Source organism: Schistosoma haematobium, chromosome 4 (assembly GCF_000699445.3).
Source record: "Schistosoma haematobium chromosome 4, whole genome shotgun sequence".
NCBI lineage: Eukaryota > Metazoa > Platyhelminthes > Trematoda > Strigeidida > Schistosomatidae > Schistosoma > Schistosoma haematobium.
Window position 1 is genome coordinate 42,167,103 of NC_067199.1, and position 26,544 is coordinate 42,193,646.

The 26,544-nt window shown below is 36.4% G+C and overlaps 1 protein-coding gene across 2 annotated transcripts in view; it reads right to left on the reverse strand.

Moving 5' to 3' along the window:
- Nucleotides 1–8,971: 8,971 nt before the first annotated feature.
- Nucleotides 8,972–26,544, reverse strand: part of SEC23IP_1 (S23-interacting protein) — a 53,316-nt gene continuing 35,743 nt past the window's right edge. Inside the window, exons 10-13 of one of the 2 annotated variants that reach the window (XM_051216463.1) lie at nucleotides 23,435–23,592; nucleotides 19,321–19,537; nucleotides 18,065–18,695; nucleotides 8,972–9,796 (exon numbers count right to left, since the gene is read on the reverse strand). In XM_051216463.1, coding sequence (XP_051067053.1) covers nucleotides 9,483–9,796; nucleotides 18,065–18,695; nucleotides 19,321–19,537; nucleotides 23,435–23,592 — 1,320 coding nt within the window. In that variant the 3' untranslated portion in view covers nucleotides 8,972–9,482. Of the gene's footprint in view, nucleotides 9,797–14,756; nucleotides 18,696–19,320; nucleotides 19,538–23,434; nucleotides 26,436–26,544 lie in introns of those variants that run through there. The other variant, XM_051216464.1, reaches the window with a different exon arrangement.

Sequence of the window (26,544 nt, forward strand, 5' to 3'; positions counted from 1 at the left end):
TCCAAATGCACAACTTTCAGATCAAAGAAATGATTCACATTTCTAACTATCGTAAATTAGGGGGACAGCACGACTCTTATCCGCTATCGTTTATATGATCTGGCTCGTAGTTGACCGGATTGAAATTCATCAGGACAATAAATATCTTTCATCTCTTTTAGTTGCTAACTAACGAAATTAAAGTACATGTTTATAAAATAGTTGACCTAGATTTCAATATTGATTTATGAACTTGTAGTGTTTATAGTATAAAATGGTTTAAAATGTCTGGTACTATTGAAAACTTCATTTATTATGAGACCCAGTCAGATTCCCAATTAACATAAACATTGTCATAAAAATAGCCCCAATTACTACTACGTTTTCCAGAATAAGTAACTATCAGTCAAAGTTGTGAAATAACTACAACAAATTTCACTTTAAATCAGTGACTTGAATACTTTATAACATCTATAAGATCTAAAACCCCTTATTTCTATCTAATGTGCTAAATACAGGACTCATATACCTGATGAGCAGTACTATAATTAAACTTTACCGAAACTAAACAGTTCAAGTAGCCCTCGATTAAAGAAAGTTTCGAGTGTTTCGAGGAAACGTACAGTTATTGCGAAGTTCGGACGGAATCAGTATTCAATGCATTTTTAAGATTATTATTTTAGATTTTTTTTAACTGCGTGCGTGCACTGGAATTAAAAGCTATAAACTCTCTTCCTAAATGACTAATTCCCAAGAACACCTACGAACATCAAAGTGTTTTTTCTCCAGTTCCACTGTCAATTGGATAGGCGAAGGAAGTTCCTTGTTTTGCCCCTCCGATTGTTGTGATCTGGTTCAGAAGTCTTTGGGGATATAGTTAAAGTTCGACTGAAAATTATTTCCCGTTTGCTGTTACTGTTGTATTCAGTATTGAGGTGCCTCTGAAAAGCATTTAACTTGACGCACATTATAAAATCAATATGATGGATTATATTCTCTTGATCTGACATTGAATTACGAACTGCAAAGTAATTAATTGAATGGAACAATTTATATCAGCCAACCTACGAGAAAACAGGTACCGTTTATAGTTCTCAAAGATTTTCGGAGTAACTTTAAGAGATAAATGGTTTAAATCTCATACCTTCGGACAGGTTTGATACTAAGAATACTAACTAATGATGATTACTTCTTTAATAAATTTTGGATAAGATAATCGAATTGTTTGTATTCGGCTTCCTTATTCCTCAGCATGTTCAGTAGATGTTTTTATGCCAGGTAGTTTGAGACAATCGTCAGCAACCTATAAATCTCGGATACGTGATAGTCAGTACCCGTCAGTGAAGCGTATTTGTAGCTTCTAGTTAACTAGTGCCTCCACAACACAACTTTTCTGTTCAGTATAAACAATCCCTGATCTAGGCAGTTAGATAAATTTTTATCCGACTTATTTGTCTACTTGTGAGTAGCCTAATTGTTGCCAAATAAGTTTAAATTATAAACAACTTTTATTAGTTAGTGTAGAAGCGAACGTCTACATAGGAAAGAGTAGCCTTAATCTTATTCTATAGACGGATGAGATATTAGCTTAAATTAACAAGTCCAGAATTTTCTCAGCTATATTGGCAAACAGTTAGTCACGTTTCGAAATGTCAAAATTAGAGGAAATCATAAAATCGAGTCCTACATAACATATGTCCTTCCATTTTCAACACTTTCCTTTATTTCCTAACTATACCCCACCATAGTTGGTTTACAGAGATTTTGCACGTAATTTTTCCTTTTAGTGGACGAGGTTTTGTCATATTAGACTTTCTTAATGAAAATGTTTCACATATTGTTATGAACAACTTGAATGTCCTTGCAGTTGTAATCAGTGGCTATACAATATTATGACTACAAAATACATCCTACTTTTGATCTCATCTAAGATAATGTATGAACATTGCCGAAGAGTCCTAGAGTGAAATTAAACAGAAACCTAGTTTTCTCTCGTTTCCACTGGCTTGACAGTTCTTATCAGTTATTGATGACTAACGTTTTTGTCTTTCCTGTGATGTTAGACTGGTGTCTTGACCATCCACAGCTGTCAAGAAAAAGTATACTTAGAATTCGGCCAGCGGTCGAACCCAGGATGCATTTTTCATCCTGCTTGGGAATTATCAGCCGCATGTAACTAGCGATGTTTAAACATAAGACAGTGAGTGATCCTATACTCAATTTTCCTGTATTGAAAGATGAGTCTTGGCACCATCGTCTTAGCTTCTGCTCCCATACAGGCGATAACACATTAAAACTGACCAAAGGCATGCGACCAAGCATTTAGTATAGCACAGAGCACTTAAGAATGCCTCTACATGTTTCTTAGAACTCCCACCTCCTTATATAAATCTGTTGCCGTCTTGTTATTTGTCAACTATAGATTAGAACAATGTATAAACGAGCAATATTGTTTTCAATCACTCGAATATGCAGTACTATTTATATGCACATATGAAGTTATTAAACTGATTAAGGCAGTTTATAAGTTACTGATAACATTGGAATAGATTACATAAAAAACAGTAAGTAGATACCTCAAATTGATAGTGTGATGGCATGTGTAATAGTAATGATAACAATAATAAAAGCTTAAATCAATGTTTCATAATAAGAAAGTAGGCCAACAACTTTAAAAAAATAGGTATTAAAGTAACATTCATTAAAAATTATGAAATTACACAATTAGAAGTCTTCAGATAATAGGACAATGAAGCGTAAACTTGATGAAAAGGGGTAAAAAAATCAATGAATAAATAGTATGGAAAATAATAAATAAATCAGGACTCAGTAGCTAAGTGGATAGCGCGGTGTTTGAAACGAACGGTACTGAGTTTGAGCCCAAGAGTGAACATCAACTTCTGAGGTGCAGGTACATTCAGCTGACGAGTTCCAAATAAGACGAAACGCGTCCTGGATTCCACTATCCAACTTTGCATAATAAATAAATCGTTTGTTAAGGCTAAATCAGCTGAGGAAGAAATGAATGAGTGAAGAATTTCTTATGAATACGCATTCAGTTTGTACCTTTTACTTACTGTTTATTAATGTAATCCATTCCACTGACCTACAAACTGCCTTAATCGGCTTAATAATTTCATATCTTCATCTAGATATTCATATATATTCGACTAAAGCCAGATAAGGATCTAATCGAAAACAATACTGTTGACATTTCGAAGTTGTTTTAATTAACAAAATGATCATAATATGAAATTATGGATACATTATACAGAAGATTTCGTATTGATGCAGTTAAACCCCAATATAATCGTCTTTTGAAATGGTTGATTTAACGGAAAATGTGAATAAATTTAATGTATAATATACAATTTTGTACATTATTTGACAGTCACAGAATAACTGTCGTTTGCCACAACATGCTAATGAGCATCATAAACGCAGAGAATTGAGAAAAAATAAAACCAAGAATATACTATTCTCAGAAATTATGCAAACCTTAGATATTTTGCAAGAATCTCTCGTACAAATGATTTTCTAAACAGTAATGATCCGTGTTCAACCGAAATCTCAGTCAATACAATCTTTTAGAAGTGTTTTATGCAAATGAAAAACAAATCAAATTCAATGATTTGGTTAAAGTTGATCTTGATAAAATTTACGAAATAGTTGGTAAAGAAATGTTACTCGTAGGCTATAATTCAGTATAAGCATCTTATGGCATACTAATCAGGTACAGAAATCTGACTCATATTAATGAGTAGGTAAATTCTGACAATAACAAGAGTTATTTGAATATATATGATCATAAACAGCCTGGAGTATCACAAAGTCTATTATAATATGAAACAGTGAACACCATGTATACTTCTGGTTTATTTAACTTCAACACGGTCTTCTATGTTTTACCATTCAGCCACGGTGAATGTAATAGGGCTGTTAAGTTTGTCTTACATTGTTCTTACTCGCTGCTCTTACACTCTTTTGCGTATTGTCCTATACTACTTATTTACATTCAGTAAATATTTTTTGATTGAGATCATGAATCAATTGATGTTAGACCACCGTTGGAAACCTGGAAGCACTAGACGGCCGTTTCGTCCTAGTATGGGACTCTTCAGCAGTGCGCATCCACGATCCCGCTCCCTGCGAGATTCGAACCCAGGACCTATCGGTCTCGCGCCAGGCGCTTAACCAACTAGACCACTGAGCCGGCATCCAATGCTGTTAGTGTCTAACATCAACCAATCCACGAGACCGATAGGTCCTGGGTTCGAATACCGCAGGGAGCGGGATAGTGGATGCGCACTGCTGAAGAGTCCCATACTAGGACGAAACGGCCGTCCAGTGCTTCCAGGTTTCCAACGGTGGTCTAACATCAATTGATTCATGATCTCAATCGAAAACTTAACAATCTCCACAACCCCTATACTGATAATTCAGTAAATAGTTGTACTTCCAAACATTTATAAACTTGTGTTGTAACGTAAGTTTGTCGTGCAACATTCTGAAATATTTACATATACTTATACCTATTTATTGTATTTATCAATAGAATTACTTCACCTCAATCACTGTAGCAGTTATCTACAGTTTGTGCATTTGTTTAAACGCAACAGTTTCAATATTGTTTTGCTCTTGGTTCGGGTTTTGCTTGTTGATATACTGTTACCAAGTTTAGACATAGCTATCAGCTGTCTTTTGCACTATCGCATGTTGTAATTATTCTTTATGTTACCGTTACAGGAAGGCCCTTTTACTTCATACAAAAAGACGCGTTAAACGCCACAGGAAGACTACAATCATTGTTTTCAACGTATCCAATGTTCGTCCTTAGATTGAAAGGTAAATGAAATAGACTAGCATTCTGTTTCCGTATCTATCAATTCAAATGCTCTCGTGGAACAAGTTATATTGACAGGTGTTCTAGAAATTTGTATTTTCGTACTCGCAAGCATCACCCAGTGTATGCAGGCATAGTTGTAGGTAGAATTGCTAAAAGTTCATTTCGAGCTCATTTAGTGTAAACGGTTCATACAGCAAGTATTGACCAGTCGTTTACAGTAATACATCGTGTTAACAGGAAATCCGTCAGACTAAAAATCTTTCAAACGACTGAAGTAATAGCTATTCGGATCAAAAAGGCTGAAGCTTTACGTTCAGAAGAAACATGTTCACCCACTCCTTTTACCTTGACTAATAATCACTCGATGATATGGTGAGATAATTACATTACTGTTCATACAACCTTCCTCTTTGCATTTACATAGCTTAAAAGTATCTTATTCATACATAATATTATTTTTATAAATTTTGTGAGACTCATTCAGCATTCCTATTTACTAACTCGCACCTAATGCATATCACTCTACATATTACGTAATTACTGATCTTTATTTACATTATTATTATTATTAGCTCTATTCAGTATATTTTTGGTACAATATAGAATTCTCAGTACAAGGTATTTCAGAAAGTTTTTTTACAAAACAAACAAAGAAAAATAATGGAAGAAACTGATAAGTGTATACATATATATGCGCACTGCTGAGGAGCCCCACAATAGGATGAAACGGCCGTCCAGTGATTCCAGGTTTTCCATAGTGGTCGACCTTCAATTAACTCATGATCTCAACTATTGAAGTTACTATAATATCCACAAAAACCACTTCCGATATATACATAAGTCAAGTAGATAGACTACATGTAATTAAGTGTTTTTTTAAAAAAAAAGTTAAACAGTTGATAACGTCGTTTGAAACTTAAAACATGTAGAATTACATCGTCACTAGTTAGCATTTACAGACGCAGCTACACCGCCGATACATTCTTATTACTTGGTCTGTACTGACGGTAGATATCGAAGCCATATAGTTGCACTAGACTATCGTCGTGTAAAGCATTCAATCAGGATTCTTGAATTGTGATTACTCCACAATGACGACACATGTCTAGACTTAGTAGAAATTGAGGTTAGTTTACCTTGTCATTTAGTGATCGACAGTTGAGAGTTAGCAGTTCAGGAATCGATATCTGATTAACTTGTATTCTTTTCAGAGCATAGTCCCAGTCAACAGGATGCTTCCGGATGTATAGTTTTGTACTTAGTAAAGCGAAGAGTCGTAGACTTTCCATAAACGTGTCTGAATAGGTTATTCGATAGATAGACATAATGATATGCTGAAACAAACAAAATTGAGTAACTTGTTGAAATATATAGATGTTAGGGACAAGTAGCCGATATATTTAAGCAGGTCAAATAGAACAGTCTTACCATCTCTGTCAAGTCATGCTAACCAGATTTATCCTTACATATACTTATCTTTATTGTCTTGAAGAAGGTTAGAACAAAGATTCGATGGGAACAGCATGAATTCACTTTTTATCATTTGGTTATGGTCGGCTGCTTGCAACCTGTAATATTTAAAAATTATTTTGATAACACCAGAATAATCAGGTGTTGGAGATCAGGGTAATGTATCCAACTCAACCGATACTCGCAAAATGACTACAGAGTCTACACAGAAGCACAGTACAATCATAAAAGGTGGAGATAGTTACCAGACTAGTGCATAGGGAGAGTCACCACTAGTCCTTATTACACCCCCCCAAGACTTTAGAACAACGAAAACTTCCCTGAAATCTGAAAAACTTAAATTTGGCATCTACAATATCCGGTCGATCTCAAGAAAGCAAACTCCGTCAGATAGAACAAATAGTTGGACGTAGGTATCACATGAGAGTAATCACAGAAACTCGTACGGCCTCTAATATAGATAATAATACTATATTCTACAACTCAAACCCTGATATTAACGACTACCGAAACATCAACATCAACAGACAAACAGTAATAGAAGCAACAGACTTTACTGAGATAAGTGTCATGACAGCCACAATTAAAGTATATTGTACGACCACCAAGCGAACCATTATTCTAGATGAATATTATGCCCCAACTGAATCCTCCAATCACGAAAGAACCGTTCTATCTAACTCTCCAACGGACAATCAAAGACTTAAAGATACGCAAACACACTAAAGTAATATTATGTAACTTTAACAGTAGGTTACTCCAAGACCTTCATATTTCTTACCCTCACATTATAGAAAATCCCTTAGGATCTGAACCTGAGACATCATCAAGTGACGTAAGACTGATAAACGTGTGCGAAACCTAAGTATTATGAACGTCTTTATTACTAAACTGAAAGAGAAAACCATCACCTGGATACATCCAAACACCTCGACTAGCCACATTTTAGACTTAGTAATAATAGAAAGAGACTCCAACATACTAATATGTGACATACACAACAGTCGATATATGGATGCTAACGACGATACTTAAACTAAAACAATCAGATAACAATACTATCCATCGTACTATTAAAGAATCCTATCATGAACGATCAAGAGTAATACACTCAATGTCTATAGAGTATACAACTAAGTTAGGAAGATCAGTAGATAATAATTCTAACTTAAGTCAAGCAGAAAACACCATATTACAAGCTGTCAAAGAATCAGCTATCCCATACGTCGCTATAAAAAGATGATATGCAGATATAATCTCCTTAAACAGGAAATAAATGTAGGAAACAACTAAGGTTGAAATGGTTGAACCAACCTACCAAGGAGAATAAAGATCTATAATTCAAGCAAGTAAAACAGTAAATAAGAAGATAAGAATAGCCAAAGAAGAATAAATTCTAAACAAAATAACAGAGATGGACGCTACTTTTAAATGAATGACCGACACTTAGTATGCAAAATGCTGGATGATATCTTAGCTACAATAAGTAATCAAGCCTTCAAAAGAAAGCAAAATAACCAAGTTAAAGATAGTGATCTGCAATTTCACTATCGTATTCTATTTAATGCGAAAATACCTAAACCAAAACCACTCAAATTACCGATGAGTACAACCCAACATCCTAAACTTAGTTTAAAAAAAGATGAAAAACCGTAAAAAAAACCCTGGAAAATATTGCATAACCAGAGAAATAAATAACATACTACCAAAAATAATGAACAAAATCGAGATAAACTAGAGTACTATGCCAGATTACTAGTTGAATGCAGAAGTGGCGAGTACGTATATATGAACAAAGGGCAAAGATCTGACCCCAATGACTATCGTAGTATCTTCCTGCTGAATATAATTGGGAAACTGTTTAGAGGTATATTTTGCAACAAAATATCCCAACTTACAGATAAACTACTCCTACCGACATATTATGGTTTTAGAAAACACCTAGCATTACTCACGCTATTACGACAATCAGAGACACTATACAATGTTCCTGAGAAGAGAATCAAATGATATTTATTATCTTTGTAGACGTCACAAAAGCATGTGATACTCTCCTAAAGCAATTAATCATGGATACATTAATTGAGACTTTTCCATCAAATAACCTGATGACATGAATGACCAAGTTTCTGGATAACCCCAACAGATACCAGGAAACACTAGTAACAACTTCACCGTACACAGAGAAGTCAGACAAATAAGCAATGAGGGCTCTATCCTACTTAACCTATCTGTTAAAAAAATCCAGGGTCAGACAAAAGATTATATTCTGAATGTAATATCTCTAACAGATGAACAATATAAAGCTTAGAAAATCATGCATTTACAATATGCTGATGATCTTTGCCGCTAAAGCTTTAAACACACTGCAAAAATATTTAAAAAGTAAAGTAAAGGAAATATCCATCCCCAAAACAAGTCTTAATAATCAACAAGCATGACAACCACCCAAACATCAATATCGATAAAAACCAAATGGAACTTAACACATTTCACTATTTTGGCTCAACAATCTATAATATACAGGTATTTTATTCCTGACACACAAGTATCTCATGACTAGTTTAACAGAAAGAAGATAACCTAGATTATGACTGAGTAAAAGAACAAAACTTTTATATATATATATATATATATATATATATATATATATATATATATATATATATATATAATCATTGAATAGGTAATGTTAATTGCTCGTCCGATACAAATATTCACATCACGAAGCAGCATCATTCAAAAAATAGAATGGGACAATTCACACATTATCGAGCAACAGGTATTCATCAATCAGTAACAGGAGCAAAAAAGTTATTCCAAAGTAAATTCTCTTATTTAATAATTACAATACAAATAAAAACGGTCCTCTCTTCATCTAGCATTACAGTTCAAACGAAAGGGAATTAAAAAAACCCAGATAAGTAATGAGTAAAAAAACTAGTGGGATAAAGTTAATCACAGTTATTTTGATTATAAAGAAGCCGAGTAAAAGTAGGTTAGCAACAAAACAGAAATAACTAAGGATTTTCAGATTATATCTTGTGTACCCATATGGGAGATCGTCAGCCTCAAAAGTAACCATCACCATAAAAATTCACATAAATCCTCTTCGTTTGACAATATAGGCTAGATAGCTGAAAACAAGCAATAGAAGAAACAACACTCAACACAGAGTTTGTTGCTGTTATTGAGATACTGGTGGGAACATTTGAGACGATGAACAAAACGTATTTTCCATTACTGTTGATGTTGGTATAAATATATTAGTAGGAGTACAAAGTAGATCAGGGATAATAGATGGCACAACACATATTGGATGGTCAACAGAAATGCATGATGTTGGCGGTGTTGCTGAATGAAATGGAGGTATGGAAGGTGTAAAAGAACTAGTAGTTGAATTATTCACAGAACTTTGTTTACGATGAGCATAAGCTGGTATATTTGAATACTGTTGTTGTTTTTGCGTTTGCATATAATTTCCAGCGGTATTTGAAAACTCTAAAAAGGAAAGAAATCAAGCTACATAAAAATAAATAGATTCCAATCGCTGAAAAGTTCCCATCATCATTAAAACACAGATATATGAACGAAGAATATTCTTTTCAATAAATTTTCAGGTCCTACAGTTAAATATCCAATTAGTGATCAGGTTTAGGGTCAAATACATCGTTTAAAATTATAACATGTGCAATTACGATAGATTCGTTAATGTTGGATCGACTAATAGGAAGTGTTGACTTGAAATTGTTAGGTTAATTATCAGGGTGGTTAATAAACAGCCATGCTCTAGTTTTCTGAATCCGTTGCCATCAGGCGTGGGAAACCTGATTCATGTGTTCAAAAAGAGATGGTTGTTGACCTTTCTTCACCTTGATGACAAATTTTCCTTCATTACATTGTAAAATTTCGTTTAGTTCTTTCTCTCAATTAATTGCACCATTAGTTCTTTTCTTTCAACTGTCCTTTAGATTAATAATCTTATTTCGATTCACTGAGCTTTGCTTGTTTTATCCTACTTGTTATCAGTGCTTACTCATTACGTAACCACTTGTTTCTAACTCTTCGGGCTTTTTTATCACCAATGTTATATAATGCTATTTTACTTAAGATATATATATATATTTAAAATATTTTATTCAGTCTATTGTTCCTTCTAGTCAAACTTAGTTGGTGAAGCCGACCGCGCCTTCTGGAGAAGAGGTGCACTTAGAAACAATGCACAAGTACTGGAGCGCAATAGATATTTTTGCCAGTTTTTTTGTCTTTTTGGCCTTACTTACTGTTCAGTGATCGATGACCATTCGTGTACTACAGACGTGATTAATCATCCTTTACTTTGTTAGTAGTTTCTTTTTGCATTTATTGAATGATCATTGGTGTGGTTTTCCCCATTTCATCCTGTGTTGTTGTGTGCCTTCGTTGTTGACGTTCATGTGGTTTATTATATGACTGCTTGACATACATATTTTTATATAAATTTATCTTGATACATCCACTTATTATATAAACCATGAGGCAGTAGTAAACAACATTAAGCGTTTTATGACAATGAATATGACACGGATTTAGTAAATAGTTAGTCAAATCACAGACATGTGAAATACTTACTTTGTCTTATAAATCGTGCTTCAGTAGTACACAATAGTCACATCTGTTTAAATAACACTAATAACGAGAAACGCTAAATACTCTTGCACCAGATCATAGTATAATAGATACTTCGAGCACTCACTTGGTTGTCATTTTTAAAAAATTCTCCATTATGCATTTTTTGATATGCCTTTCAACGACAGGCACTGAACAGAACTTCACAATCCACGGAGTTGAACACCGCTTCAGGATCAAGAAATAAAATTGTCGTCGGAAAGTGTGTCTCAGTTCCAGAACCTGCCAAAGGGCGAATATTTGGTCTACACATCCACGTCCATGTCTGAAACCAACCTATTTTTCTCGGGTTTTCCCTTCACCAGCTCCACTTAGACGTCAAAGTATTATGGAGGCCAATATATTAGACATTATATTAGTTAAACTGGTTCCTATATAATTTTCACAAAAGGATTTTTGTCCTTTCTTGTAAACTGGGATGATCTGCGATCGAGACCAGTCAGATGGGATTGCGTCCAGTTCCCAGATTTTAGATAAAATTTCAGTTAATCTAACTACTAAAATTGGACCACCTTCCTTAAAGGTATCAGGCAGCGCTGCTCTCCCTCGCTTTAGATTACTTATGTAATCAACGAACATTCAGGTGGGAACAATCAATTTATTAGTTGATACAAAATCACGGGATATTTTCATAAAATATGAGGACCATAAATTAAACACTTCACCCACCGATTATTCTTTACATTCTATATAATTCTACCAATTCACAATTACGTTCTATTTACATTCCTGTTCTCTTCAATACGATCTTCTCAACCTTCTGCCGCCAGACATTCAACTTTTGATTAGACATACTACTACTTATATCGAAATATATATATATGCCCCCGAATGCCCTGGTACGGCCGAGAGTGGGGTGAGTCCGCTCTCCCTCTCGAAATACTATCACACGGACGCGCGTATACAGCCTCTGCCAGGGAAGTCTTACTCATTGTCTTCTCGTGGCGGGGGTGTTGTTTACGAAAATGAGAGGACGAAAAGCGAATGTCCGGCGCTTTAACCGGATCACAAACCAATGGTGCACATGGACTCCAGTATCCTGCGGGAACAAATGGCGTATGAACCAATCTTTGGTCACCGGCTACCATGGGATTGCATTTCCTTATGATGCTCCACTGCCTTGTGGGTTAGACCTTTAGGTCAAAGGCTCGGGGAGTGGCCCCTAAGATAACCACCTGTTTCGGTTTGGGCACCCAGGCAGTATCACAGCCCACACACAAACGATGAACCCTATGTCTATGGCAACCGCTTTTCTCGCTCCGAAAAACAATCAGTAAATTCAAATAATTATCATTACTATTATTGTCATTATTAATACCACTATTATTACTATTATTGTCATTATTATTATTATTATTATTATTATTATTATTATTATTATTATTATTATTATTATTATTATTATTTTCCACATTATTCACCCTCTTTTATACTTATACAGCGGCTCGTCTTTGGTGGAAATCCGACTGTATCTAAACGTTCTCGAGTCACTGTCCGGTTGAAAATTGTATGTTACCACCGAATATGAGTACTGAAGCAGTTTTTATGAAACCACGTGCACCATTCAAACTGGCTGCCTTCAACGTTCGCACACTTATGCAGGTTGGTCAACAAATAGGGCTGGCTATGCCTTTGGAAAGTCTTAATATTAATGTTTGTTGTCTATCCGAGACCCGTATTCAAGACTCTGGCGAAGTACTACAAATTCGCTCTACATCTGTCACTTCAAAAGGCTTGTTTTACGTGCGCTTATCCGGGGACCCTGTAGCATCTTCGTCTGGTCTTGCAGGCGTTGGTGTCGCACTAAGCGTTAGAGCTGAGGCAGCACTAGTCGATTGGATCCCATTAACAGTCGGTTATGTGCTGTTAGATTAGAGAGTTCCATCAAAGTGAGAAGAAATCGGCGTGAGGAACGTTGTCTCTTCGTCATCTCAGCCTATGCCCCAACAGATTGCAGCCCGGATGTAATCAAGGATGAGTTTTACCACCAGTTATCTGTTCTTCTCCAGAAAGTGCGTTCGACAGATATTGTAGTACTAGCCGGAGACTTGAATGCTCAGGTCGGGCGTCTAGGCACAGAAGAGAATTGTTTAGGTGGCCGATGGTGACTCGTTGGTCGCAGGTCAGATAACGGGGACCGTCTACTGCAACTGTGCACAGACCACAACCTGTTTCTGGCTAGCACTAACTTTCGGCACAGTTATCACCGATGTGCCACCTGGCGTCCTCCCTCTGCATCCCAAGCCTGGACTCAGATTGATCACATCGCGATCAGCTACCGCTGGCGTGGTTGTGTACAAGACTGCCACTCCTTCTGGAGTACCTATCTGGACTCTGACCTTACCTTTCAGTGGACAACGAAGTGACCAGTACCAAAGGATTGGTGTCAGCAAGTTGGTTGCAACTTCTGTTGCAAGTAAGTATCGAACCGAGCTAGCTTCTAGGCTAGCTACCACTCCACCGAAAAGTATAGATGAGCATTGGTTGCAATTGCATGACGCCATGAAAATGGCGGGAACAGTCAGTTGTGGCTTCGCGAAACGTCCCGCTTTTAAGCACTGGGTTTCTGCAGGTTCCTTACAACTCATTGAAACCCGTCGGTCTACTCCGGGTGACCGTGAGTTTGACCATAAACGAAGGATGTGACGTAAGGAAATTGGGCAAAGCTTGCGTAAGGACCGAGAAGCCTGGTGGTCGAAGCGTGCTAATGAGCTGGAAGCAGCAGCTGCATCTGGTAACTACCGGAAGCTCTTCCAGCTCATCCGAGCCACTGGCAGCAAGAAGTCTGGTGTGAGTGAAACAATCTGCGAGGATGATGAGATGCCAATCACTAACATCCATCGACATCTTGGACGATGGGCAGAATTTTTCGAAGGCCAGTTCAACTGGCCTGCTGCTCCGGCAACATCGGTCAGACTGTCCTGCCCTCCATGGCCCGTGACGACTGATCCACCAAACGAGGAGGAAGTCCACAAGGAACTCCAACTCTTGAAACGTTACAAATCACCTGGCCCAGATGACTTACCTCCGGCTCTTTTTAAAGATGGTGGTGACTTTTTGACTAAGGAATTGACGACGTTGTTTACAAAGGTTAGGGAACTAGAGAGTGTACCAACGTCATGGAATGAGTCGATAGTTGTCCCTATCTTTAAAAAGGGTTCACGTCGTTCCTGTAACAACTATCGGGGGATAAGTCTACTTCCGATTGCGTCCAAGCTATTGGCTTCCGTCATACTTCGTAGGTTGTTCAAAACCCGAGAAAGATTGACTCGCGAGGAGCAGGCTGGGTTTCGTTCTGGTCGAGGATGTATTGATCATATCTTCACCCTCCGCCAAATGTTAGAACACCGCCATACTTTTCAAAGGCCAACAATCTTAGTGTTTCTTGACATCAGGGCTGCATTCGATTCGTTGGATAGGACTGTTCTCTGGGATTGTCTATTGAAGAAGGGTGTGCCTGAGAAGTTTATTAACATCCTAAAAGCCCTATATAAAAACACCTCAGGCAGAGTGAGGGCATACAACCACCTCTCTCCATTGTTCCATTCGAGCAGTGTGGTTAGACAGGGTTGCCCAATCTCACCATTCCTCTTCAACTTTGCCATCGATGACATTCTGGAAACAGCTCTGATGAATGTAAGTAATGGTGGTGTGGATCTGTTGCCTGGAGAAAGACTTCTCGACCTTGAGTATGCGGACGATATTGTCTTACTGTGCGATAATGCCCAAGGCATGCAATCCGCAATTAATCAGTTGGCAATCAGTGTCCGTAGGTATGGTATGTGCTTTGCACCTTCGAAGTGCAAAGTACTTCTACAAGACTGGCAGGATTCCAATCCTGTACTCACCCTGGATGGTGAGCAGATAGACGTAGTCGAGAAGTTCGTGTATCTGGGTAGCTGCATAAGTGCTGGTGGGGGGTGTGAGTGATGAGATCAATGCATGTATAGTGAAAGCCAGAGCGGCTTATGCCAATCTGGGCCACCTTTGGCGCCTTCGTGATGTTAGTCTGGCCGTAAAAGGTCGGATCTACAACGCGTCGGTGAGAGCAGTTTTGCTCTATGCTTGTGAAACCTGGTCACTCCGAGTTGAGGACGTTAGACAACTCTCTGTGTTTGATCATCACTGTCTCCGAAGGATTGCTGACATCCAGTGGCAACACCATGTTAGTAATGCAGAGGTTCGGCATCGTGTGTTCGGACACAGACGCGATAATGCAATTGGTGTCACCATCTTGAAACACCGATTTCGGTGGATTGGACATGTTCTCCGAATGTCGTCCCAGAGAATTCCACGTCGTGCATTATTTGCCGACTCTGGGACTGGTTGGAAGAAGCGGAGAGGTGGTCAGTATATGACATGGTGTCGTGGCATGAAAGAAAGCTCCAAAGGGCTGGCTTGTGTCGGTCCTTCACGACTCCCTGGTTGGGGTCTGAGAGATGATGCTACACAGTGGCTAGAGACGTTATCAGATATGGCTCAGAATAGAAGCCAGTGGCGATCCTGCTGTAACCTTCTTTTACTTTCTTCATAAAAAGTGGTTCTGTCTCCCTTACCTGAAAGATTTCTTCTGATTGTACCTTTGCGTTCCTTGATTACTAGCACATTACCTTACACCAATCTCTTCGTTATTGTTCTCTCTTTTTTTTTGTTGCGCTCCTTAGCTTTTTTTTCTTTCTTTGTATTCCTCTCGAATTTTCATTGTGTTTTGTGTGGCGCATATATATTGGCGCTCTCTTGTACCAATATTCATGTGTCCAAATAAATAATAAATAATAAATCGAAATATATAAGTAGCATGTACCACACTTATAGCATTTTCAGACTCAATAGTTGGGAGAATTACATAAGTTTACCATTCAGGTTGCTTGGAGATAATGAGTAAGCAAATTGTGGTTGAAAGCCAGTTGAACTGTTCTCCAGTGTTCTACCTACCGGTTATCTCCCGGATTGAAAATGAATAATAGTCCCAACTTTACCCTAGATAGTTTTACTAACAGATGAATTTTTAACACCCGTTTCCTTGATAAGTTTGGACAGTTGTCTACTGTTACCTGTAGCTGCTGCCTTTTTCATCTCTTATGCTTCCTCTACCCACCACTGCTCATGACCATCACGTAGGCTTTCAACAAGCCTACGTTTAAGCATCCTCCGTTCCTCATCATGATCACAGTCAGACAGGATGAGTTTCAGAGCATCGATAAGTCCTGCAGACGTCGCTGTAATCCACTGATTTTTCTTCACCTTTTGATTTAGATTACTGGTAGATATCACTGCTGTTTCCAGAGCTTTTTTGGATAACATGCCAAACTGCTTCAGGGTGGATATCACTTTCACGATTGACTCACTCCGTAGCTGTTCCTGAAATATATTTTCAACTTTTGCATCATGAAGTTGAACTGAACTCTAAGTGGTTTTCTTGCTGTGGCTCTTCTACGTACAGTAATACACAGACAAATACGTGCTCGAACTAGAGCAGGATTAGAGTCTAAATGTACTATAGAATGAACGACAGTTTTCAATCGAGCCCCTCCAATGATGGCAAAATATGAATGTAATCCATTTGAGTCGATCGATGAATCGATTGTGGATATCGCCAGTTCAGACGATGTTTAAAGCTGGTGTTTGTCAGAAATAGACGGTTATCTGAGCATAGTTAAGAAAGAGCAGTTGGCCTACATCCTGATACAAGAAAAATTAACGAACGAGAAGTCTTTCTTTTCCGCTTAGTTTGATATCGACATATACTATTTAAGGAAATAGTGTGTAAAACTACCGTTCATCAATGTATTTTTGTATTTTGAGTTTTACAAGCGTACTTAAACTTCTTTCTAAAATAACACATTATGGCATACTACATGTGAACGTTTACAGACAATACAATGATAAGATCAACAAACGAATAACAGTGGAATCATCGAGGAAATAAATTATGGAGAAAAATAACATGATAAATTTAGGAGGAAACATGGTGATAAAAATATGTAATCAATGTGATTAGACACTCTTTTTGATGCCCTAAAATACTGACTCCTTCATGCAAATCAGCTGCTATTCTCGGCAAGTATTCATAAACTAATCTCGGTGAATCACATTAATAGGTAAACGACTACATTCAAAATCAACATTTCAGATTGTTGGTAAAAAGTCCATTAATTGAGATTTCAATTCAAACTGTTACCCGGTTTGAATAATATTATGGGATATTTTAGTCTTTCATTGTACTAATCAGCATAAATCACTCAGTCATTATCCGATTTGTAATTTCAAGTTGGTGGAAAATATAAATAAATCATGATATTTTTGCCAAACAATAGCTCCACAAATCTGAAGACCAGACGCTATTAAACGTGTTAGACATTTAAGCGGTTGGAAATAATATTCGATTGTCTGAACCAAACATGAGAAAAAAACGACTGAAAGCTGAAACACAGTACCACTAATATGTAAAACTGGTCAGCTATCTGTAAGGTAAAATCTGTTTATTATTTATTTATTTATTTATTTTAACACATAGATATTGGTACAAGGAGGCACCAAATACATATGCGCCACACAGATCTCATTTTATATGTGTGGGGGCTGTGATACTGCCCGGGTGCCCAAACCGAAACAGGTGGTTTCCTTAGGGGGCCACACCCCGAGCCTTCGACCTGAAGGTCTGATCCACAAGGCAGTGGAGCATCGTAAGGAGATGCAGCCCCATAGAAGCCGATGACCAACAATTGGTTCGTACGCCATATGTTCCCGCAGGATACTGGAGTCCATGTGCACCATTGGTTTGGAATCCGGTTAAAGCGCCGGACATTCGCTTTTCGTCCTTTCAATTCCGTAAACAACACCCCCCGCCACGAGAAGGCAGTGAGTAGGACTTCCCTGGCAGAGGCTATATACGCGTGGCCATGTGAGAGCATTTCGAGAAGGAGAGCGGACTCTCCCCACTCTCGGCCGTACCAGGGCATTTGGGGGCAAAAAAGATTGTTTGCCTACCACCAGTCTACTCCTCACACAAACACACACTTACATGCAAACAATCACACAGTTGGGTATGAGAGACAACAACCAAAGGAAAAAAACAGTAGAAACATTGAAAGCACTCACCTTGTGACATACAAACAGAAATTTGTGGAGCAATATATTTTTGAGTTAAACAGTCAGAGAAGATATGAGATGATGGTGGACCTGCAGAGGAATAGTGCTGACTAATTGGCATCTGGTAGTACGAATCGGTAACCATAGTTTGCATATAATGAGTATTATTATTAGTGGTAGTGGTGAGAATTACTGGGGGAGGTGTTATGTATGGTAAGGATGGTGGCAGTTGACCTTGAATATTGGAAATCCTGGAAATAGAAGAAACAGTACTAGCTACAGTAGTTGTAATAGGATAAGGTTGATTTTGGTTGACAGAAGATAAGGAAACTAAATGATCGACTTGTTGAGATGCAGGCACCTGATGATCATTATTTACATTTACTAACAAATCTGCTGTTACAGAAGATGGATTGAGCATAGAATGAACAGAAGTTGAACCGGCAGATGTAAGAGATGATAATGCTCTTACATGAATTGTATTTTCAGGCACATTCTTCTGACCAGGCATTATAGGAGCTATACCTTTTTCGGAATATGCTTCTGTTAGTATAAATAACACAGTGTCCACTGAATCCCAATAGGTTCCATGACTTGTAAGCGCAAAAAGGTACTCATTGAAGCTTTCCAAAGCAGCTTCCTAGTTTATGAAAAAAAATTATCAGAAAAAAATCAAATTAGATTCGAGAAAACATAAAATATATCCAAGTTTGTAGGTAAAGCGCACTTTAAGTGAACGCCACATGACTTCTGTCATAAATATTTATAGCTTACTAAACATAATATATACTTTCGTGACTGGAAGCGTTGGGTGTATTATTGCTCAAAATTTATTGTAACAGCGTACAGTCATCATTACTCTTTATCTTACTTAGTAATTTCAGCTCAACATGTTTGTAGACATGCTATTTTTCTTATAACTTCACTTATTAAGTTGGTTCTAATGAATACTTTACTTATAAAAGTGACACAGTGGGATCGCGCTGAACTCATAACTCAGCGATCCGTGGATTGACACTAACCTCTGTTAATAACACTGAGTCATAAGTAGAGCACTCGAGTTTGAATCAATAGATTCCAAGTTCGAACTGTGTTTCAGCTACTTCAGCTTCGAAAATTGGTTATTATCATCAGCCCTTACACATACACTGCAGGCCATAGTTGATTACATAAAACTAGGTTATATACATTCCCTTTCTTTCTTCTCCAAATCAAATACTTAAGACCATAAACTCATAAGGATTATAAAGTCATTAATTCGTTACCTGTAAAACATAATCTATACGTCTACCTTGATTAAGTCGACTGTTAAAAGATAAATCATGAGTTGTTAAATTACGATAAGTTGTTGTAACAACATCATTACGATTGTCAGTGAGATTACAAACATTTTCATAATCGTCTAATTCATCTCCATTTGAACTGTTACCACAAGTATATGCAGTAGAACCAGATCCTAATTCACCTGAGGCACTAATAAATCTACAATATAATCAAAATGAATAAACAGAAAATTGAGATAAATTTAAGCTTTCATTAAAAAAAAGTAAATAAGTAAATAAATTTGTAATAGGCAAATTCAAATTTTTAGCTGATTAATTCATGTTATTAAATAGTCTAAGCAATCTTATTAGATGAATCTATCCTGTTATTAGACTAATCAGAGTAAATGATTCCAACAAGTTTTGTATAAAACATTTGAGACTGGGAACATAACAGATAATTCATCGCAGTTATACACTAAATCTTGCCCTCTGATATTTCTACCACCATTAGACGTACTTACTTACTTACGCCTGGTACTCCTCGTGGAGGAGCATAAGCCGGCAACCAGCACTTTACATCCAACATCCAACAACAGCCAACGACGTGATGGGCTGATGACATATCTTAATGTACGTCCCTAGCTTTCTTCTGAGATGATTCTATGTCAGTCGACAGTGAATGTCAAGGTAGAGGATAGTCGAGCATCGATAATATATATTCCAGCCACTCTAGTTAATAAAGATTTACAATCTCGTCAACCGATTTGTCATCTTCACTTAGTACCCCAAGTTTAACTTCAACATTGCTCATTCGGTGTTTCGACATTCGGGGACTATGCTTCAAAGTCAGCTAATGTCCGATGTTAGTAACACATCCATGTCTTCTACCTCCAAATGTCACATTTCACATTAATAAAGCGAAACAGTGAGGACTGCTGAGGAATATACTCGTTTTTTGATATGCACACGGATATATAGCCTACACCATAGGTGATGAAATCTAGCGAAAGCTGAATGAACTTTTTGAATGCATGTCAAGATTTTATCAGCCACCTACTGGATAATATCACTGGCGGCCTGCTTGATCATCTGGGCTACCTGTTCCTGCCATCTAGATATTTCAACAAGTTATCTATTTTTGTCTGTTTTAATATATCATTATGTTTATTAATCGCACAACCTATTCTGCTGCGTTTCTGAAAAGTGTACAACCTTTCGTTGTCAAAGTTACAAACAACTCAATAAGGGACAATGTGGTTGCTGACAACATACAACGAAAAGAATGTACATTATTCAGATGTTCATTTAGTGAACTGCTAACATCTAACTGGCGATCACTCAATATTTATCGCCAGGACCGACGAAGAAGAAAGAAACGGAAACTTGTTGAAATACTTTACGCTGAGAATTCTATATTGTACCAAAAATATAATATTGAATAATAATAATAATAATAATAATAATAATAATAATAATAATATTTGCACCTCATAGTTTTATATAGAAATTAGCACATAGAATAAACTAGGGAAAACCACATTGGTGAGTCGAATGCAAATATGGGTGAACTGTACTAAGTAAATGGGATGTTTGTTATAACTCATGGTCCTGTCTAACATAACGTGACAAAACCATTAATCAGAATATCAATTTCCATGACTTTGTACCTGAGCTAACCGATGACAAGGCAACCATAACTAGTATCTTTGAGTCAACTATAAATCCTTATTAGTCCTCGATACAGTGGCTTCCCACGTTGTCCTGACCGTTGAGGCCAGAACGCAATGAACACCCTCCACTGCATGAACATCATATTTCAAAAAATAAGTAGTTTATATACAAGCAGACCAGACCATAAAATGCAAATAATAATCACATAAGATCAAGACAAAAGTGGCTGTGAGTAGGGGCGAGTATAAATAATATATTGGGAATAAGTTATGAATAGTAAATCGAATAATAGTAGTTAATGGATCAAACGAAAGTCTATGATAAAAGGAAGAAAAATGTATAAGTTAAAAATCGTCCCCTGTTGAAAATAAGCTCACTTTGATTTACACAACCTCGAAGGTCTGAAGTGTACGTTTAATGTTTTTACAGGTGTGCTGTAGTCGTTGAAAAATATTAAATTACTGACTAGTCAGTTACTTAGGCATTGCAGAAGATGGCAGTGGAAACCACAAGTGTCTGCCGGCAGGACCATTGATTTTCTTAAACGATCGGAGGAGTTTCTGCTCAATATGCACTAATTAACCTCGTCTCGAAAATTGCTTTCGTTCATTTGAAATTATTGTTAACACTATGGTACGTTCGTGGTCTGAGCTAGTAATTCAGAACTGAGACTTTAGTACCATGAACAATACTCCACGTTCTGTGTCACTAACTTAAGTAGAAAGACTAGCTTAGTAGTTGAAGTTTTATTGATGTCAACCCAAGCATCGTCGATAAAAAAAAATCTTGTCATTGATTATATATCGGTTTAAAATGAAAAGAATTTGAGAACTGACTTTGTCCCGAAAACAAATCATTGTAAAGATGAACTGCAATTCTTTAAACAGAGTTCACACAGCATAAATGCTAAACTTTGGCTTAAATGGTATGCATGTAATAACAGTAACAGCTAATACAGATTTCTAGTTGTGAAAGTGATGTTTAGTGTGTCTTCGTTATCAGTTTACGTACTGAAAAACATAAATTCTGGGTAAATTATGCATCTTTGGGTCTCATTAAATCTGAAATGTCAAGATGTATAAACGCGAATAACAGTTGAACCAGAACGTAAAACATTACAAAATGTTATTTGTTTTGAAAAGAACAAGAACAAAGATTCTAGCAGAATAATATGAATTCATTTTATTTCGTAGGTTCTCGTCAGCTGCTTACAACCTGTGATATTTAAAAGATAATAATTACATAATGGGTTTAAATTGCTGACATGAGAGGGTTTATATTGAAGAAATATTCGTAAAGTATGACTTGGGTGTAAATGAAATTAATAGGTTGAATATTGTAAATATATACCTAATGTGAAAGAATATTCTAGAGCATTAATCGTGACAGCAGTTCAAAAGTGGGTTAGAAACAATTGATTACATAATGAATAAACACTGATAGGGATATAGTGAGTAGAGTTCAGTTGAAGACTTAATACTGCGCTAGCCAGAACCTATCCGGCGGCCAAACTTCAAATTCTGTATAAAACAACATGTTCAATAACTCAATCAAAGGTTGATGAGCATCCTTTTCATTGTATCTATAAATTTACATGTACCTGCCAAAGCAGCTACATTGGCCGAACAGAAAGGAGGGCATATCTCAGATTTTTTGAACATGTTCCAAAGAGCCTCAGAACAAGAGAAGGAAAGACTCTAAGCAGTGCAATCACTAAGCATCTCCTTGACACAGGCCATCAGGTTGATACCCTACAATCATTCAAGGTGATTAGTAAGCAGCCAAACTCCAGTCTTCTGAAGCAGTTGCTATCAGGCGCCAAAAACCTGATTTATGTGTTCAAAAGGAGATGATTGTTAATCTTTCCCTGCTTTGGTGACATATTCTTCCGCTGCAGCTTAAAAAAATTTTTTTAAAATTTTTATCTTTTATATTTATTACGTCATTGATTTTATTTTTTTTCAACTATCTTTCAAATTAATAATCTTTCAACCGAACTCTACTCACTATATCCCTATCAGTGTTTATTCATTATGTAATCAATTGTTTCTAACCCACTTTTGAACTGCTGTCACGATTAATGCTCTAGAATATTCTTTCACATTAGGTATATATTTACAATATTCAACCTATTAATTTCATTTACACCCAAGTCATACTTTACGAATATTTCTTCAATATAAACCCTCTCATGTCAGCAATTTAAACCCATTATGTAATTATTATCTTTTAAATATCACAGGTTGTAAGCAGCTGACGAGAACCTACGAAATAAAATGAATTCATGTTATTCTGCTAGAATCTTTGTTCTTGCTCTTTTCAAAATGATAAAGGGAACTATGTGTATGAAATATTATTTGTGGTTTGTGTACTTTCATACACACGAAATTGGCATACACATATAATAAATGTGTATTCAATCTGCATACACAATTTCACTTACTTATGAGCCAATGCAAATTCATGTAGACTGCGCCAAGTAGATTGAACTGAATTATAGAATTTACTTTTTAATTCAGAACCGACCCAGGCTAAATTATCTTTCAATTGTAAGTGTATACGTTTGCGACCTTTATGATGTGGAATGAGGACAGATTTTTGCTGAAAAACAATGATAACTGTCAATATTCATCTTTAAGAAGAAATCGAAATCGAATACATGGCTAAAAAGTTGTGAAAGCGTACCAAGAAATTAACACCATCTCTCTGTATAAAGTTTCATTACATAACACAGAGAATCTTGCAAAGGTGTGTACAAGTTATCGGTTAGAGTATTTATAGCTTACTAACACAGATAAACTTATTAGGAAATCTGAACAGTAAGATAGTCATGACGTGAGTACGTATATGTATGTATCTAACCGATATTTAATCTATGTCGCTGCATGTTATATCAAATAAATTTACTGATATGTTTTCCAACAAAAAATACAGTAATTTAAAAAAAACCCATAGACTTGTAATTCGTATAACAAACACCTAATCTACTAAATCAAGTACACTACTACAAGGACAAATAGATATTACTATCTATAGAATCTGATTTGCTAAATGTTATGGATGCAGAATAATATACCAATCATTATCATGTTAAGTCTAATGATGTCCTTGGACCTCAAATGGACATTCCCTATTGGCCGTTATTTATTTCACTCGTTAAATATTGTACAGATGTTGTTTTCTATTTTATGGTACGATGTGGTCTGTTTGGTTGGTATATAAATAGAGTATGTCTGAAATACAATCATTCATATCTCAGAGGCTGTGACTTGTGTTCTGGATTCAACTGGCTGGGTCAGACAGCGAAGCAGGACCAATCGAGACTCTAGGTCGTCCGTACGTGTTTTACGTGTCACTGTAATCAATTAATAAAACGCTGCTCCATAATCTGCAGTTCACACGTCACAACACTAAACAAAAGTAATATTTTACAAGATTTTTATGTTGAAAAAAAATCTTTTAGATACAGTTTGATAAAACGTAGCACGGTAAAGTCTGAGTTAAAATAAACAAAAAAGATCAAGTAAAATAAATTTACGATATTAATGAGTAACCGGACTATTGCTCTAGCCGAGATCAACCTCTACATGTCTCTGCCTAAACCCGTCCAGCAAGATAGCTTCCTATACACTCTAAGTCTACGTGGTCTGTAAACCAGATTGGGAAAGTGTTAGGAATCATGTACTGTCGTTAAATTGGACCGTAGAACAAAATATGACCTGACGGTCTAATACCTAAATACTGATCGTATGTCTGATGAGAGACAGACAGGTGGAAAAAATAATGCAGTAACTTGAAAGTGTGTTGATTCTCGAATTACACTGGTTCTATCGGTCGGATCAGTAGATTCATTCATTACACAACAAGAATAACTGAGAACAACAGAGAAATCTTGTGAATAATTTTTTAACATTGTAGCACATGGTTACAACTATAAATCTTTTTAGCTAAATGCAATGATCATATATTTGGGCCTTTATTTTTGTGATCGCTTTAAAATTAGCCTTTTCGCCTAAATACGATAATACTAAATTCGATAAATCAACCAGTAATAACAGTAAATACAAGCGTAGGATTTTCGAAATGAAGTGAATATCGTAACAAAAACCGCTGTTGAATACAAAAACAAGAATAAACAATCCCAATTATTATCAGGTTTCTGAATACAAGTCAACTTTCTTCACCTTATTCAGGCAATAAGATATTCCATGTATATACTCACTATGATTCACAGGTCTGGTCGTATAACAAGCATTTTGTATGAGTGGAATTAAACTGAAAACATCTCTGGTCTTCATATGACAAATGATATCATCTAAAAAGTTTTACTTTTATAAACATCGGGTAAATATAAATAAAGATACAGATTGTAGCTACTAACTTGAATTGGTAGTCCAGCTTGTTTACTGTTACAACTTAATCAGACTACGTACAAACGAAACCAGATAGCTAAATATTCCATGAACATTTAATCAGGATCCGAGATCGATGAGCTTACTGCTAGGTTTGAAGCGGTTACGAGTTCCCTTAGACTGAGAACGGAACAAAGACTCAGTGACCAAAACCAATAAGCTAGCTATTTGATGCGTCCCAGCCCCGCTAACTAGAAGTTCAAGCTTGGAATGGGGAAGTATATTATGCAAACAGCTAGAAACGAGCGATAACAACAGACACAAATCAAGACGTATATATACAGCACAAAACCGACCTTGGGGAGAATTACAAAATAGCATACTAAAAGACACAATGGACCAATAGCATTTAAGATTCTCACAAGTGGGAAATACAACATGAAGGTGAGAAGAGCGCCTTTGGTGCGAAAACAAAGAAATTCAAAATTTTTAAGTAAAATTACAAAATTAGATCCTTTCCCAAGTGAGTTCCAGGGATCTAACGTCCCCAACACTTACTAATACAAGTTCATCAACAGTGTCGGTAGCTGGGGAATCTCAGTCACTCATACATCATCAGCATTCGAGTATGCCAAAGCATATGAACATACTAGTAAGAAAACATACACTGATAACTACTAACACTAACTGGATTTAAATAAAAATTTATCTGATAAATCGTTCTCAAACAACACAGCTGAACACACATCTTTGTGTTATAAGCAGCAACTAATACTGTCTATGCGTCAGATTAGTTTCAACACCCCAGAAAACTGTCTATATTATAGAAGCCTAAACTCACTCAGTAATATTATTGAGTTTGTAGGTATCATTACCAAGGTCTGACTTGATAATTTCGAATAAATTGAGCATTTGGTAGATTGTTATAAATAAATTAATATATACACTGAGTCACGAAGCGTCAGAAAATCTAATTTTCCTACTAAATGGGATATTACAAACATATTAATTTATTTGTCACTCGGTGGTATTTATTCAGATTGCTTAATTGCAACAGCCAGGTAGTTGACCAACTGCATATCGGGTGATGCACTGAAAAGCAAGTTATTTCGTTGAAGGAATTATGACATGGTGAGAAAAATGTACGAAATAAGTAATGTGTAGAAGACAAACCTATGGTCAGTAGTCATAATCAACATAG